Source organism: Leucoraja erinacea, chromosome 14 (genome assembly GCF_028641065.1).
Source record: "Leucoraja erinacea ecotype New England chromosome 14, Leri_hhj_1, whole genome shotgun sequence".
In the NCBI taxonomy this organism is placed as follows: domain Eukaryota; kingdom Metazoa; phylum Chordata; class Chondrichthyes; order Rajiformes; family Rajidae; genus Leucoraja; species Leucoraja erinaceus.
Window position 1 is genome coordinate 21,758,050 of NC_073390.1, and position 17,952 is coordinate 21,776,001.

Genomic DNA, 17,952 nt, shown 5'->3' on the forward strand with positions numbered 1-17,952 from the left:
GTGTGGGTCGGCAAGTTAATTGGCCACAGTAGATTGCTCCCAAAGTGTAGGATTAATGATAGAACATGGTAGAAGGAAACTGAATTAATATAAGGAAGATAGACACAAAATGCTGGAGTAACTCAATGGGTCAGGCAGTGACTCTGGAAAAAGTAGATGTGATGGTTTGGCTTCGGGAACCGTCTTCAGACTTCTAAAGACGGTTTCTGACCCAAAACGTCATCCATCCATTTTCTCCAGAGATGCTGTCTGACCCGCTGAGTTACTCCAGCATTTTGTGTCTATCTTTGGTATAAACCAGCATCTGCAGCTTCTTTTTATTTCATATTGAATTAATACAATAGACAATAGGCGCAGGAGTAGGCCATTTGGCCCTTCGAGCCAGCACTGCCATTCAATGTGATAATGGCTGATCATCCACAATCAGTACCCCGTTCCTAGCTTCTCCCCATATTCCTTGAGAGCTCTATTTAACTCTCTGGAAAGCATCTAGTGAACCGGCTGCACCACCCACTGAGGCAGAGAATTCCACAGACTCACAACTCTCTGTGTGAAAAAGTATTTCCTCACCTCCATTCTAAATGGCTTACCCCTTATTCTTAAACTGTGGCCCCTGGTTCTGGACTAGTGTAAATGAATGTATAATGGTCAGTGTAGATTAGGCGGTCTGAATGGCCTGTTTCCATGCTGCGTGGCTGTATGGGGCAATGTTTGTATCTTTTAGAGTCATTTGTCCCAAGAGCCAAGAGAATCAAGAGTGTTTAATTGTCTGTGTATCGACAATGGAACAATCAAATTCTTACCTTCAGCAACATGCGGCACAGTGGCAGAGTTGCTGCCTCACAACACAGGAAACCCAGGTTCTATCCTGACTACGTGTGCTGTCTGTATGGAGATTGTATGCTCTCCCTTTAACCATGTGGGTTTCCTCCGGGTGCTCTGGTTTTCTCCCACATTCTAAAGATGCGCATGTTTGTAGGTTAATTGGCTTCGGTAAATTGTCCCCAGTGCATAGGATAGAACTAGTGTATGGATGATCGCTGGATTGTGTGGACTCAGTGGGACGAAGGAACTGTTTCCGCGCTGCATCTCTAAAAACTAAAAAACTTTTAAAAAAGCATCGCAGACCTGTATTAGCGATACACACATAGATAATACATAATTTTAAAATAATTCAATAAATCAAGAACCATTTAGGAACTCCCTTCCCTATCCCCTGTTCACACACTAGTTCCATGTTATCCTACTTTCTCATCCACTCTCTACACACCCGGGGCAATTTACTGAGGGCCAATTAATCTACAAACCCACACGTCTTTGGGATGTAGGAGGAAACCGGAGCGCCCAGAGCAAACGTATGCAGTCATAGGCAGAACATGCAAACTCCACACAAGCAGCACCAGTGGGCAGGATGGAAGCCGGCCCTCTGGCGCTGTGAGGCAGCGACTCTACCGCTGCGCCACTGTGCTTAATTTGAACCCTGCCTGTTCTGAACGTTTCCTTGTGGTTTAGTTGGGAACTCTCCTTTATGGAGTCTAGCTGGTGACTCATTTCCATCAATTGTCCCCAAACATTTGCTATGGAAACCCAGGGTCATTAATCACTTGGTGGAAAGATGCAAAGGCTGATCGAGAGATTCCTAGTTCTGATGCTTGGTCATTTCCGAGTGGCTGATTCCACATGGAATACTTTGTGTATGTAACCTCCACCATCATTCTTCAGTCTTTTCAGACCATGCTTTTAGTTTAGTTTCGAAACTGGCCCTTCGGCCCAGCAAGCCCAACGCTTACCAACGATCACCCGTACACTCGTTCTATCCCACAGACCACGGACTATATAGAGAGGCCAATGAACCTGCACATAATCCATATCCCACCACTCTCTGCATATCCATATGCCTGTTCACAAGTCGCATAAACACCACTCTCGTATCTGCCTCCACCACCAGTCCCATCAGTGCATTCCAGGCGCCCACCACTGTCAGTGTAAAACATTTGCCATTCACATCACCTTTGCCCATCTCACCATAAAGCTATGCCCTCTACTATTTTGATTTTTTCATCTTGGGTTAGAGGTTCCGACTGTCTACCCTATCTTTGCCTCTCATAATTTTATAAGCTTCTATCAAGTCTCCCCTCTACCTCCGCCATTCCAGAGAAAACAATCCGAGACTGTCCAACCTCTCCCTGTAGTTAATACCCCCAAATCCAGGCACCATTCTGGTAAGCCTCATCTACACCCTTTCCAAAGCCTCCACATCCTTCCTGTAATGGGGCGACCTGAACTGCCATGGTCCAAATGTGGCCTAACCAAAGTCCTACAGAGCTGCATCATGACTTTCTCTTTTATACACAATGTCCCTAACAATTCAGGGAGTGGTGGACTTGGACTCCAAGATCTCGATGTAAATCTTTGCTTGTATGTAGAGTCATACAGAACAGAAACAGGCCCTTTGGCCCAACTTGCCTATGCTGACCAAGATGCCCCTTTTTCACACTGTTCCCACCTGCCACTTGCACGCGTTAGACCCATATCCCTTTGAACCTTTCCTATTCACGTACCTGTCCAAATGTCTTTATATTCTAAAATATTCTAAATCCCGTGCAGCAATAACAAGTGACCTAAGAGTTAACATAACACCCATAGCTTTGCATAAGGTCCCGAGGCAATCCACAGAAAAATTATCAAACACAATTTCTTGCTGAGCTGCATAAGGAATTAAGAAGTGATTTATAGCAAGGCTCAGACTTAGGTGCTGCGGAGGTCAAAATAACTGGCTAGATCTAAGGAGGGAAGTCTAGGGTGTGGGATCTCACCAGCCAAAGGCATGAATGCAAATGGAGGAAGGTTAGAAATTGGGACCAGAAATTGCAGATTGGAGACGTGTCAAAGAGGACGTTTATAGAGATAGGAAGTTTGTAGAAGGAGTTTCTAAAGAGGGAGTGAATTATACACTGAATGATTTACACAGGGGAGGTGGGACTTCATTCCATGGAGTATCGGAGGCTTCGAGGGGTGAACTAACAGAGGTGTGTAATATCACGAGGGGCTTAAGTAAGATGAATGCATGCAGTCTTTTTTTCCCAGGGAAGTGGGAACAACAACTAAACGGCATAGGTGTAAGATGAGAAGGGAACAATTTAAAGGGGACCCGAGGGGACATAGAGGATGGTACGTATTTGGAACGGAAAAAATTGCCAGAGAAAGTGGTCGAGGCAGAAACAAAGAACAAAATTAAAAACAAAACATTTGGATATGTACATGGATACGGTCTAGTAAGATATCAAGAGTCAAAAGAGTGTTTTATTGTCATATGTCCCAAAACGGAACAATGAAATTCTTACTTGCAGCAGCACAACAGAATAGGTAAATATAATACTCCTGAACATCCCAAAAATGTGTCGGTTTGTAGGATAATTGGCCTCTGTAATTTGCCCCCTTGTGCAGGAAGTGGAGGAGAAAGTGGGATAACAGATTGGCAAATGGGACTCGCATCATGGTTGGCAGAGATGAGTTGGGCCAAAGGGCCTTTTTCTGAACTGTATTACTTTGACTCTAATTGAATCCATAAGAATGGAACTTGGGGTGAGTTGGGACAGTGACTTGACTGACATACAAGTATCAGTTTTCTTGCCTGTATCACACACCCAACCCAACCGTACCAGCCACCCTTACTTGCAACACAGAGGCCATTGTGCAAGCAAGCTTCAATTTAAGTCAAATCGAACTTATTGTCCTTTGCACAAGTATGGTGAGGTACAATGGAAATCTTCCTTCCAGCAGCATCACAGGCACACAGATTCAGACAAGTGCAAAGCAATGTGAATTAGACAAATAAAACATCTGCAAGACATGCGAAAAAAAAAGAAGAAAAGGACTGTGCAAAATAAACAAGACACTGACACAAAACACAATTAGAAAAAAAGACAAGTTGATCAGGGAGTGCAGGTTTTATGATTTTAGAGATACAGCATGGAAACAGATCCTTCAGCCCACCGAGTCCACACCGACCATTGATCACCCGTTCACACCAGTTCTATGTTAACCCACTTTCTCATCTACTCCCAACACACTAGGGGGCAATTTACAGCAGCCAATTAACCCACAAACCTGCACGTCTGTGTGATGTGGGAGGAAAACAGGCCCAACACAGAGTCACAGGAACAAGCAAACTCCACACAGACAGCACCCGAGGTTAGGGTCAAACACAGGTCTCTGGCCCCATGAGGCAGTAGCTCAACCTGCTGTGCCAATATGCCTCCTTTATTGATCTATAGTGCTTCATTACTAAGGTAGGATTAGGGTTGTGTAAACACAAGGAACTGCAGATGCTGGAATCTTGCGTAGAACACGAGGGGCCAGCGGTAGAGTTACTGCCTTACAGTGCCAGAGACCTGAGTTCGATCCTGACGGAGGATGCTGTGTGTACTGAGTTTGTGCGTTCTCCCCGTGACCACGTGGATTTTCTCCTAGTTCTCTGGTTTACTCCCACAATCTAAAGACTTACAGGTTTGTAGGTTAATTAGATTGGTAAAATTGTAATTTGTCCCTAGTGTGTTTAGGATAGTGTTAATAGTGTGCGGGGATTAGTGATCAGCGTGGACTTGCTGGTCCGGAGGACCTATTTCCAGCTGTATCTCTAAACTAAACTAAAAACAAAGTGCTAGAGTAACTCAGAGGGTCAGGCATCATCTGTAGAAGTCATGAACAGCCGATGTTTCGGGTGGGGATCTTTCTTCAGAATAGTGACAATTTGGGTCCCAACCCCAAAACGTCGCCTATCCATGTCTTCTGGAGATGTTGCCTGACCGCTGAGTTACTCTAGCACTTTATGTTCCACACAGAGGCTGTGCAGGTTGGTTCAAGAACCTGATAGTTGTCGGAAAATATATCTTCCTAAAGCTGACTAAATGGGGACTTCAGGCTTCTATATCTCCTGCCTGATGGTAGCAGCGAGAAGAGGGCATGGACCAGATGGTTGAGTCTTCTATGAAATCAGACATTCGATGAAGGCATGCCATATTTTATTTTTTTTGAGCCAGTTTAGTTTATTTGCGATTTACAGCACGGAAACAGGCCCCCGCCCCGGCCCACCGAGTTTGCACCGATCAGAGATTCCCATACACCAATACTATCCTACACACCAGGGACAATTTACTATTTTTCCCTAAGCCAATTAAGCTACAAGCCCACACATCTTTGGAATGTGGGAGGAAGCCATAGCATTCGGAGATAATCCCCGTAGTCACAGGAAGAGCGTGCAAGCTCCATAAAGACAGCACCGTGGTCAGGATCGAAATCGGGTATCTAGTGCTGTAAGGTAGCAACTATCACTGCGCCACTGTGCCATCTTCTGAAGAAATGCGTTTTGAAACTTGTGTACCTCTTGCCTGATGGAAGAGGGGAGAAGAGGGAGTGACCAGAGTGAGACTTACATCTTAGATTTCATTCTTTCATTCATCTCTTCCTATCAGACGCACCATTCACTCTCTCTCTCTCTTTCACCCACACCTGCTTCATTCAGTTTCTCCTGCTCTCTGCCTTATTGCAATCACTTTTCACATACTCTGCCCCTTCCCTGTCCCGCCTTTCTTTGCTATTTAAACCCTGTTTTATTTCTAGCTTTTCCAACTTCTGATCAAGGGTAGGATAAGCTGAAACTCTATTTCTCTCTCCACAGATGTCGCCTGACCTGCTGAGCACATCCAGCATCTTCTGATTTTATTTCAGGTTTCCAGCATCTGCATTATTCTGCTTTCACACAGGTCCACTGTTGCATTCCAACCTCATTCTCAACTCTCACACTCTCCACAACCAACACACACAAGAAGTTGCTGGGCATTGTGGACGCAGCTAAGACCATCACACAAACCAACCTCCCTTCCATTGACTCCATCTGCACTCCACGCTGCCTCGGCAAGGCCAGCAGCATAATCAAGCACCAGTCTCACCCCAGTCACTCCCTCTTCTCCCCTCTCCCATCAGGCAATAGGCACAGAAGTGCCTAAAAACGCACACCTCCAGATTCAGGGACAGTTTCTTCCCAGCTGTTATCAGGCAACTGAGCCATTCTATCACCAACTAGAGAGCGGTCCTGATCTACGATCTATCTCATCGGAGACCCTCGGACCATCTTTAATCAGACTTTACTGGACTTCATCCTGCACGAAACGTTATTCCCTTTATCATGTTTCTGTACACTGTGAATGACTCGATTGTAATCATATATAGTCTTTCCGCTGACAGGTTAGCATGTTACAAAAGGCTTTTCAGTGTACCTTGGTACATGTGACAATAAATTAAACTAAACCAAACTAATTTAAACTCCAGCCCTGAGATCCGGATTTCTCTGCCTAATCTTCGCCATCTCTCTCTGTTCCTTTCAAGTGAATTTTAATACATGCCATTCATTTTACAATGTACATGGCTATTTATGCTTTAGTCATAGAGCTGTACAGCATAGAAGCAGGCCCTTCAGCGCACCCTGTCCGCGCTGACCATCAGCCACCTATTTGCACTAATCTTATATGAATCCTATTTTAATCTTCCCACGTTACTTTCAACTAGCCCCAGATTCTACCACTCACATAGGGACAGTTTAACGAAGCCAATTAGCCAACCAACCTGCACATTTTTGAGATGTGGGAAGAAACTGGAGCATCCAGTGGAAACCTACACAGTCACAGGGAGAATGTGCAAACTCCACACAGACAGCGACTGAGGTCAGGATTGAACCAGGGTCTCTGGCGCTGTGAGAACTGCAGAAGGTGGTTTATACCAAAGATAGACACAAATGCTGGAGCCACTCAGCGGATCCGGCAATATCTCTGGAGAAAAGGAATAGGTGAAGTTTTAGGCACAACCCCTCTTAAGACTGAAAGTAGAGGTAGGGGTGGGAGGAGGCAACATTAATATGGAGGTAAGAAAAAGCCAGAACAAGGGCCGACAACAAATGACCTCTGGAAAGGTGGTGCCCATAATGGCCCATTGTTGGCTGGGGAAGGTGCAAGAACAAGAGGGATACAAGATTGCGAACAGTGGAACTGGTAGGATGACTAGGGTGGAGGAGGGAGGGGATGCAGGAGAGACTTGAAATTAGAAACAGTGGAGGAGGTCCAGGACAGGAAGGTCAGTGTGGGAATGGGAAGGGGAGTTGGAATGTTAAGCAACTGGGAGATCGGTGGGAATGATGGGACATGCTGGAGTGGTGGTGCCCTTCCCTTGGTCCTATTTACGTATGTTCTTGTGTTCCCCCATCCTCTTTGCCCTCCCCCTTATTTGCAAATCACACAAACAGGTGCGGCTGTATAACAAGCCGGTTATCCAGTGACTTAAGTAAGGGAGGGAAGGGCGAGTTGCAGAGAAAATATCAACGGCATAGCTTATCAGAAAAAATAATTAGCGTGTGTGGAGCTGTTTATCGGCTAGACCAAGATAATTCAAGATGCTGCCTTACTAATATTCCTCAAAGCATCTGCGGTGCAATTTTATCTGTGTTCTCTGTTTGCCTGTTGGTACAGTTAACCTTGGTGCAGACTAATACAAAGTGCCTTCTCCATTTATGAATTTACATTGTCCTTTGCCCTTCATTAAAATTGGCCAGTATTCGCAACACATTTACATTATTTAATTTAGTTTATTGTTACTCCTGCCTTCTCCCAATAACCCATGACACTAATTAATCAAGAATCTCTCAATCTCCGCCTTAAAAATAACGATATGACTTGGCCTCCATCTGCGGCAATGAATTCCACAAATTCACGCTGACCAACATGTCTGAGGTCATGAGGAGAAGGCAGGAGAATGGGGTTGGGAGGGAAAGATAGCTCAGTCTTGATTGAATGGCGCAGTAGACTTGATGGGCCAAATAGATAAATTCTGCTCCTAGAACTTATAAACTTATAACATCACCCCCTCAGTCTCCTACACTCCAAGGAAAAAATGTCCCAGCCCGCCCAACCTCTCACAATAACTCAGTCCCTCAAGTCCTTGCAACATCCTCCTAATTCTTTCTACCTTAAACAGAGTGACCAAAATCAGTGATGATGTAGAATAAGGCCATTCAGTCCATCTAGTCCATGCTGCAATCCAGCCAGTTGGATTCTTCTGCTTTCTCTCTGCAGGTAACTTTCCGTCCAATTTCTGCCCAATTTTGGAATGGAATTCCTTTGTGGACTTTCTCTGATTTTGACCACTGCCAGGTCCCCTGTTGAATAAGTGAATATTAGATTGCTCTCTGGTTGTAAGACAAGGTCAGAATTCTGACCAATCCCATCAATATTATAGAACGTAGAAAAGTATTGCACAGTAACAGACTCTTCAGCCCCCAATTTCCCAGCTAAACATGATGCCCAGACAAGCTAATCTCATTGAAGTTTGGAAGTCACATATAGAAGTTGGGAGGTCATGTTGCAGGTGTATAAGACGTTGGTGAGTCTTCGTTTAAGTATCATGGTCAGTTCTGGGCACTATATTACAGGAAAGATGTTGTCAAGTTGGAAAGGGTACAGAGAAGATGTTGAGATCAGGACTCCAGGGTCTGAGCTATAGGGAGAGGTTGAGCAGGCTGGGACTCTCTTCCTTAGAGCGCAGGAGGATATGGGGTGATCTTATAGCGGTGTATAAAATCATGAGAGAAATAGATACGGTAGACACACAGAGTCTCTTGCCCAGAGTAGGGGAATTAAGAACCAAAGGATGTAGGTTTAAAGTGAAGGGGGAAAGATTTAATAAAGATCTGAGGGGTAACTTTTCCACAAAGGTTGGTGGGTGTATGGAACGAGCTGCCAGAGTAGGTAGTTGAGGCAGGAACTATTGCAATGTTTAAGAAACAATTAGACAAGTACATGGATAGAGCCAAACGTAGGCAGGTGGGACTAGTGTAGATGGGACATGTTGGTCGGTGTGGGCAAGTTGTGCCGAAGGGTCTGTTTGCCTGCTGTTTGACTCTATAACTCATCTGCCCACACATAATCCACAGTCCTGCATATCAATATGCCTGTCTAAAAGCCTTGTAAAATCAACTAATGTATCTACCTCCACCACCACCCTTGGCAGCACGTCCCAGGCATCCAACTCTCTCTGTTTAAAAAAACTTGTCCCATACATCTCCGTTTGGTGAATCCATCCATTTGGCTTGGTTCCGTGTTCTTTTAAAACATCCAAAAATATGTTGGCCTCCATTGTAACGTTATTTATTGAGTTAAATAAAAACAGAAGTAGGAGCAGGAAGAGGTAAGTCAGCCTTTAGAAACTGCTCCACCATTGCATAGATTTGCAACTGATCAGGTAGTCCTTAAGTTCCCTTTTCCTGCCTGGCCTCCTGTGCAGATTAAATATATATCTGTCCCTAACTGAGAGAACTGGCTTCCAAATCATGTTGGAGTTCTTGTTGGTGTTCATGTTTCATGTTGGAGTCCTTCACAGAATCATAGCACACACAGCACATAAACAGGCCATTCTGCCCATCTCATCCATGCTGACCAAGATGCCCAGTCTAAGCTAGTCCCACCTGTTATCCCTCTAAACCTTTTCTATCCATGTACCTGTGTATATGTCTTTTAAATGTTGTTGAAGCATCTGCCTCAACTACCTTCTCTGGCAGCTCATTCCATTCACCCTCCAAGTTGCCCCTCAGTTTAATATTAACTCTTGCACCTCTCGATGGGTACATGGATAGCAAAAGGTTCAGAGGGATATGGGATATATAAGAATTAGAGTCATACAGCATGGAAACAGGCCCTTTGACCTAGCTTTCCCATGCTGACCAACATTCCCCCCTCTACACATCCCACCTGCCCACATTTGGCCCACATCTCTCGAAACATTTCCTATCCATTTACCTGTCCAAATGTCTCTTACGTGTTGTTATTGTTCCTACCTCAACTATCTCCTCTGGCCACTTGTTTCATGGAAACATAGAAAAATAGGTGCAGGAGTAGGCCATCGACCCTTCGAACCATTCAATATGATTATGGCTGCATCTAAAATCAGTACCTCGTTCCTGCTTTCTCCCCATATCCCTTGATTCTGTTAGTCCTAAGAGCTATATCTAACTCTCTCTTGAAAACATCCAGTGAATTGGCATCCTGTGGCAGAGAATTCCACAGATTTACAACTCTCTGGGTGAAGACATTTTTCCTCATCTCAGACAATAGACAATAGGTGCAGGAGTAGGCCATTCGTCCCTTCGAGCCAGCGCCCCCATTCAGTGTGATCATGGCTGATCATCCCTAATCAGTACCCCGTTCCTGCCTTCTCCCCATATCCCCTGACTCCGCTATCTTTAAGAGCCCTCTCGAGCTCTCTCTTGAAAGTATCCAGAGAACCAGCCTCTCCCCGCCCTCTGAGGGAGAGAATTCCACAGACTCACAACTCTCTGTGTGAAGAAGTGTTTCCTCGTCTCCGTTCTAAATGTTTAGATGATCTCCTGAATCCCAACATCAGAAACATTTTTCCTGCATCTACCCTGTCCAATCCTTCAAGAATGTTCTATGTTTCTATATTCTATATGTTTCATGTACCCTCCACTCTTCAGGTTGGGTAAATGGAATGAGCTTCTTCCAAACCTTGCAAGATTAAATGAATGTAGACAAAAATGCTGGAGAAACTCAGCAGGTGAGGCAGCATCTATGGAGCGAAGGAAATAGGCAATGTTTCGGGCCGAAACCCTTCTTCAGACGTTGCCTATTTCCTTCGCTCCATAGATGCTGCCTCACCTGCTGAGTTTCTCCAACATTTTTGTCTGCCTTCGATTTTCTAGCATCTGCAGTTCTTTCTTAAAGATTAAATGAACCTCAGTTTCTTTCATGACTGTTGTCATGAATTTAAGAATGCTCTCCGTGCCCTTGTCCAGTAAGTAAATGTTGGATAGTTCACCGTTTGTAAAACAAGGTTAGAGTTCGCACCAATCCCTATATTATAGAACATAGAACATAGAGAAGCACAGTGCAGAAACAGGCCCTTCAGCCCACAATTTCCCTACTGAACATGATGCCAAGATAAACTAATTTCTTCTGCCTGCTCATGATCCATATCCCTGCATCTCCATGTGTCCACCTAAGAGAAGCTAATGTATCTGCCTCCACCACCAACCTTGGCAGCGCATTCCAGGCCAGTATAAAACATTTGCCCCGTACATCTCCGTTAAGTTTAGGGATATAGTGTTGAAACAGGTATGAGGTAGGGAGTTGACCAGTTCTTGGTTGTTGTTCCTCAGTAGCACACAAGGCATCACCATTGTGTCTCAAGGCAAGCCAGTGATCACTGGGTCAGGAGCTAGCATCATTCACTGAGGCCATTCTGGGCAGGTTTGAAGGAAACTACAATGCAGTAAACGCAACCACTTAACCTGAATAGCAATTGGGGTTAGAGTCATGGCAAGTCTTTTTGAATATTTGCTCATATGTTTATGCGTATGTTACAAGATCAGAATTAGGCCATTCAGTCCATCAAGTCTACTCCGTCATCCAATCATGGCTGATCTACCTTTCCCTCTCAACCCCGTTCTCCTGCCTTCTCCCCATAACCTTTGACGCTTTCTAATCAAGAACTTGTCAATCTCCGCTTTAAAAAACCTAATGACTTGGCCTTCACTACCTTCTGTGGCAATGAATTCCTCAGATTCACCATCCTCTGGCTAAAGAAATTCCCCCTTATCTAATTTTTGAAGATATATCCTATTACATCCTACTGCATTTTGTTGTCTCTGTACTGTACACTGACAATGACAATTAAAGTTGAATCTGAATCTGAATCTGAATTATTCTGAGACTGTATCCTCTGGTCCTTACTCTCCCACGAGTGGTATTATCCTCTGTATCCAGGCCATTTACCATTCAGTAAGTTTCAGTTAGGTCACCCCTCATCCTCCTAAACTCCAGCAAGTATTGGCCCATCAAAAGCTAAACCATATGCTCAAACCATGCCTGCAATGGGACTGAATGTAGCCTTGGCTGATGTCTTCATTTGTAGATGTCTGTATATATAAGGTGTGTGTGTGTATGGGTATGTGTGTGGGTGCATGTGTGTGTGTCTGCATGCATGTGTGTGCACGCGTGTGATTTTGTGTGCATGTACGCATGTGTGTGTGTGTGTGCATGTACGCATGTGTGTGTGTGCGTGTGCGTGTGTGTGTGCGTGTATGGGTGCCTGTGTCTATCTTTACATTACGCCATTCAATCCCATATTTTCACATCTTATTTTTTTCCCCCTCTCTTTAGGTTCAGCTGAGTCAGATTGTTGCTGACAGAACATTTTGGGTTGATAGCAGTCGTGGTTGTGAAAGGGTAGGGGGGTGGGGGGGGAATTTGGAGATGTCGGAATTTGTTACCCGATCCTGCCCTCGGGCTTGGACTCCAACGAACGGAGTCTCTCCCTCCCTCCTCCTCTCTCACCTCACCTGGCGTTGCGTTCAACGGGGCAGGCTGATAGGACTCAACCCCTTCCGAAATATCTTGAGGAACAAGCTGACTGTAACCCATTGACCTCAAGGTCCCTCATTGTCTCAAGTTGCCCCCCCCCCCCCCCCCCCCCCCCCCTCTTCTCTCTCACCTCACCTGCTGTTGGGTTGAACGGGCCAAGTTGATGGGACTGGCCTGTTCTGCACCATCTTGAGGAATAGCAGCTTCAAGCAATGACCTTGCTGGCTCTGAAGCCCAATGACCTTGCTGGCTCTGAAGCCCAATGACCCTGCTGGCTCTGAAGCCCAATGCCCTTGAGGTCCATTGTTGCCTACGCCATCGTATGGAGCCCTCTTCACAGCCCACTCCTGCCCCCTGGTGGGCACCAGCAGAAACCCTCTTGAGCCTACCACATCCCCCACCACCACCGCCCTCTTGCCCTCAGCCCTGCATGTTTCCCGCGATCCCCATTGCCCCCCACTCCAGTAAGAGAGTATCTGCTCTGATATGCCACCAATGTGCACGATCCCCTGGTTTAGGTCTTTGCCACAGTTGTACAGCGGTAGAGTTGCTGCCTTACAGTAACAGAGACCTGGGTTCGATCCTGACCTCAGGTGCTGTCTGTATGGACTTTGCATGTTCTTCCTGTGACCACGAGTGTTTCCTCCGGGTGCTCCGGTTTCCTTCCACACCCCAGACGTTCAAGTTTACAGGTTAATTGGCTTCTATAGATTGTCCCTAGTGTGTAGGATAGAATTAGTGTATGGGATGATCGCTGACTTGATGGGCCGAAGAGCCTGTTTCCACGCTGATCTATAAAGTCTAAAGTCGAAAGTAAACTAGAGTACAGGGTGGTCATTAGTTGGCAAGAAGGGACAGTTTCCATGCTGTATCTTTAAACCAAACTGAGCTGAACTAAACTAAGTAAAGGCTGGAAGAACAAACATTTTCTCTTCCGGTTGGTTTGAAGATATTCTGCCCAGCTTGCCATCTTAAGGTAGTGCAAGAATTGCCCCTATCTAGTCCAACAGTAGTGCACCACACACACCCTCCCTCCTCAGCCCCTCTCCACCTTTGAGAATGGACTTGCCTGACGGGGTGGGTTCGAGCAGCGTGGAAGAAGGGTTACTCAGCCATTCTCACCTCAACTGGAGGAGCTTGGCCAAAGACATTATTGATAGCCATTGTCACACAGGCTTATGGTTCACCTCACCATGGACAACCTCCCTGTCCACAGGAGGCTTGCAAATGTCTAGCAAGCATGCTCTGCAGTGATCAGTCACAGAGTGTTTCAGTGTGGAAACAGGCACTTTGGCCCAACTTACCCACACCAAACCAATATGTCCCATCTTCACCAGTTCCACCTGCCTGTTTGGCCCATGTCCCTCTAAATCTACCCTATTCCTGTACCTGTCTAAATGTTCCTTAAACGTTGCGATCGTACCTGCCTCAACTACCTCCTCCAGCAGCTCGTTCCATACACCTACCACCCTTTGTGTAAAAACAGGTTACCTCTCAGGTTCCTATTAAATCTTCCCCCCCCCCTCAGCTTAAACCTATGATTCACGATTGGCCTATTCTGGGCACAAGACCGTGTGCGTTTTTTCCGATCTATTCCTCTAATGATTTTGTACACCTCTATAAGATCACCCCACATACTCCTGCGCTCCAAGGAATGAAGCCCTAGCCTGCTCATCCTCTCCCTGTAGCTCAGGCCCTCGAGTCCTGGCAACATCCCCGTAAATCTTCGTACATCAATGTGCTGTTGTAACCAGGATAGAACTTGCTTGCAGCAATACCCATTTGTTCTTCTAATGTGTTGGCAGATGGCGGATGCTGGACAGCGAGGGTGGTGGTTTAACGAGGTAAATACACTGGGATGGTCATCTATTCCGACTAGTTATTTTTGTGCTGTGGGGTGGAGGGTTGGGAGGGGCTTGTCGAACAAATTTCTGGGCAATGAAGTCTCTTTGAAGGAATTTCCTGCAGTGTGTCAAGACTGGACCGCCTGCCTCACCTGGCTGTTTGAAGGTTCGTACGTTCATAAGTTATAGGAGCAGAATCAGGCCATTTGGCCCATCAAGTCTACTGCGCCATTCAATCATGGCTGATCTATCTTTCCCTCCCAACCCCATTCTCCTGCCTTCTCCCTAGTCCCTGACACCCTTACTAATCAAGAATCTCTGTACGTTAAAAAATACCCAATATGTTGGCCGCCATAGCTATCTGAGGTATTCCACAGATTCACCACCCTCTGACGAAAGAAATTCCTCCTCATCTCCTTTATAAAAAGATGTCCTTTTATTCCGAGACTATGGCCTCTTGTCCTAGAATCTCCCACTAGTGGAAACATCCTCTCCGCATCCATTCTATCCAGGCCAGCGAGTACAGGTCCAATGCTGTTAAACGCTCATCATTTATTAACACAATCAATTCTGGGATAATTCTCGTAAACTTCCTCTGGGCCCTATCTAACACCTGCATAACCTTTCCCAGATATTGGGCCCAAAACTACTGATAATATTCCAAATACAGACCAGTAAGCCTCAGCATTACATCCCTGTTTTTATATTCTTGTCCTCTTGAAATATATGCATTTGCCTTCCTTACTATTATTGAATGTTACTATCTAATTCAGACTCCTCTCCCCACTCTTTCCCTGCATCCCTGTTATTAACTATATATTTCCTATCCAAGTATTTGACCAATTCCCTTTTAGAAGACAATGTTGGTTAGTCATGCAGCACAGAAACCGGCCCTTCGGGGCCAGCTAGCCCGTGCCAACCAAGGTCCCCATTTACACTGGTCCCTGCTGCTCACATTTGTCCCATATCCCCCTAAACCATGTCCCTGCCCATATGTCTTGTAAATGCTGTCATAGTACCAGCATCAACTACCTCATCCAGCAGCTCATTCCCTGTACCCACCATCCTCTGGATGAAAAAGTTGCCCCTCAGATCCCAATTAAATCATTCCCCTCTCACTTTATGCTGTATCTATAAAGTCTTGAGTCTAAAGTTAATTTTCCTTACATCTTGCTGCCCGTTTTCCAATGTCCTTCCGATATTCTTCCAGTTCTTGCACCCTTCACAGATGGATAAATCTTCCCTCTATCTGAAGCCATTATGATCTTGTTCATCCCCATCAAATCACCTCTACTTATAGAAGAACTCCGTCTGTCTGCGGAGGGCGCTCAGCATCGCCAAGGACTGCTCTCACCCCAACCATGGACTGTTTACCCTCCTACCATCCGGGAGGCGCTACAGGTCTCTCCGTTGCCGAACCAGCAGGTCGAGGAACAGCTTCTTTCCGGCGGCTGTCACTCTACTCAACAACGTACCTCGGTGACTGCCAATCACCAACCCCCCCCCCCCGGAAAACCCGCCCCCCCCCCCCGGACACTTATTATTATTTATTCAAATCGTTTGCTATGTCGCTCTTCAAGGGAGATGCTAAATGCATTTCGTTGTCTCTGTACTGTACACTGACAATGACAATTAAAATTGAATCTGAATCTGAATCTGAACAGCTTCTCCAGTTATAGTTATATTAGTTACAGTTTAGTTTATTACCATGTATGTCGGGGCACAGCAACTTTTTGTTGCATGCTAACCAGTCAGCGGAAAGCCTATACATAATTACAATCAAGCCGTCCACAGTATACCAATACAGGATAAAGGGAATAATGATTAGTGCAAGACAAAGTCCAGTAAGGTCTTATTAATGATAGTCCGAGGGTCATTCATCGCTCAAAACTTTCTAGTAAACCCAAATAAAAAATGCAAGTAAATTTTCCAAACTATGAAGAGCAGATAGAATATCAGCCATTTTATTAATTAGTATTTCTCGATCTACATTTAGGCAATATAAAAGCAATTAACATAATTTTTGCCATAAGGTGTTTTATGTAATCTGTCATCGCAATGATGAGCGAGTCGTAGAGGGAAGGTGGTCCTTGGGGAATGTATTAGCTGTGGATAAACTAGATTAGATGTTGTTAATATTCCAGAGTGTTGATAGGGGTAGCAATGGGAAAGACAAATCAATGATTAGTTGAGAATTACAGGCAATTGCATGTCACAATGATCACAAACAAGCCGTACTCATTATCCTCACTCATCCATTCATGACCTTGTCCTCCACAACATATTCCCCCCTCCCCCACAATTTCTTATGAAGACTCCGACTGACTAATATGTGGAAGCACATCTCTCTGACACTAGGAACTCTCTACCATGTTATCATTTGTTTAAGAAGGAACTGCAGATGCTGGAAAATCGAAGGTAGACTGAAGGGTTTCGGCCCGAAACGTTGCCTATTTCCCTCGTTCCATAGATGCTGCGGCACCCGCTGAGTTTCTTCAGCATTTTTGTCTACCTACTAGCACGGACATTGTGGGCCGAAGGGCCGGTTCCTGTGCTGTACTGTTCAAAGTTCTAGCCCCTCACCTTGTTAGCCCTGATAGCAAGTGAGAATAGCCAGGCATTTTCATGTTAAATGGCTGGCATCTTCACTAGATCTTTTCCGGATGCATCAGGTACTTTCATCCCTGCCCTCCCATCATTCCCTGGGTGCTAGGAGTGGGGAGGTTAAGGGTGAGGGGCTTCCTGCGACATCAGTAGTGCTGCTCCCATTCCCTCCTGAGACCAACAAAAGGTCTTGTGTACAGGGTGATTGCTGGTCGGCATGGACTCGATGGGCCAAAGGGCCTGCTTCTGCACTGTATCTCTAAAGTAAAGTAAAGACCAGGCTTTGAACTAAGTCTCCCCAGTTTCATGCATCATTGCCCTGTTGGGAGGTGTTTCAACTATTGCTGTTGATGGCCCATGAATTGTTTGGAGAGCATTAGGAGTTTCATTCTTCTTGTTGCCCATTGGAGAGGTCACACTGGCCATCTCCCTTACCTTAGTTTGTTCCTCTTTGCTGTCCTTGCTCCTGAGTTGGCCATCGTGGCGAGTCATAGGTTCATAAGTCATAGGGGCGGACCGAGGCCATTCGCCGTCTTGGCACTGAAGTGACTCGGTGACCAAGCTCTTGTCTCTCTCGTATTTTGTCTTTCAGCCGATGTTCTCCGTGACAACGGGCCTCGCGGCTAACCCTAACACGGCCTTCAACCCGTACCTGGGACCCGTCTCCCCGAACTTGGTGCCAGCTGAGATACTCCCCAACGCGCCCATGCTGGTCACGGGAAACCACGCCGTTCCCCGTACACACCGCCGCTGCCGCGCAGAAGCTGATGAGGACGGACCGGCTAGAGGTGAGCAGGAAGCCCCCTTCAGACTCTTACACCCTCTCTCAACATCCTGGGATGGCTCTTGGATACCCAACGCTCTTAAACAAACCCAACACCACCTCCTTTAGACTTTATACTACAGAGATACAGCACGGAAACAGGCCGTCGGCCCATCGAATCCGCGCCGACCAGCGATCATCCCGAACACTAACACTATCCTAAACACTAGGGACAATTTTTTATTTTTACCGAAGTCAAATTAATCTACAAACCCGCACATCTTTGGACTGCAGGAGGAAACCGGAGCACCCGGAGAAA

General features: G+C 45.8%; 1 protein-coding gene across 1 annotated transcript in view; it reads left to right on the top strand.

Annotated features, from left to right (window-relative positions):
- LOC129703376 (muscleblind-like protein 1) overlaps positions 1-17,952 on the top strand; it is a 164,785-nt gene that overhangs the window by 109,159 nt on the left and 37,674 nt on the right. The window contains 4 exon segments of the mRNA XM_055645751.1: positions 12,222-12,287; positions 14,228-14,266; positions 17,463-17,599; positions 17,601-17,658. Of these exon segments, the coding sequence (XP_055501726.1) occupies positions 12,222-12,287; positions 14,228-14,266; positions 17,463-17,599; positions 17,601-17,658 (300 nt within the window).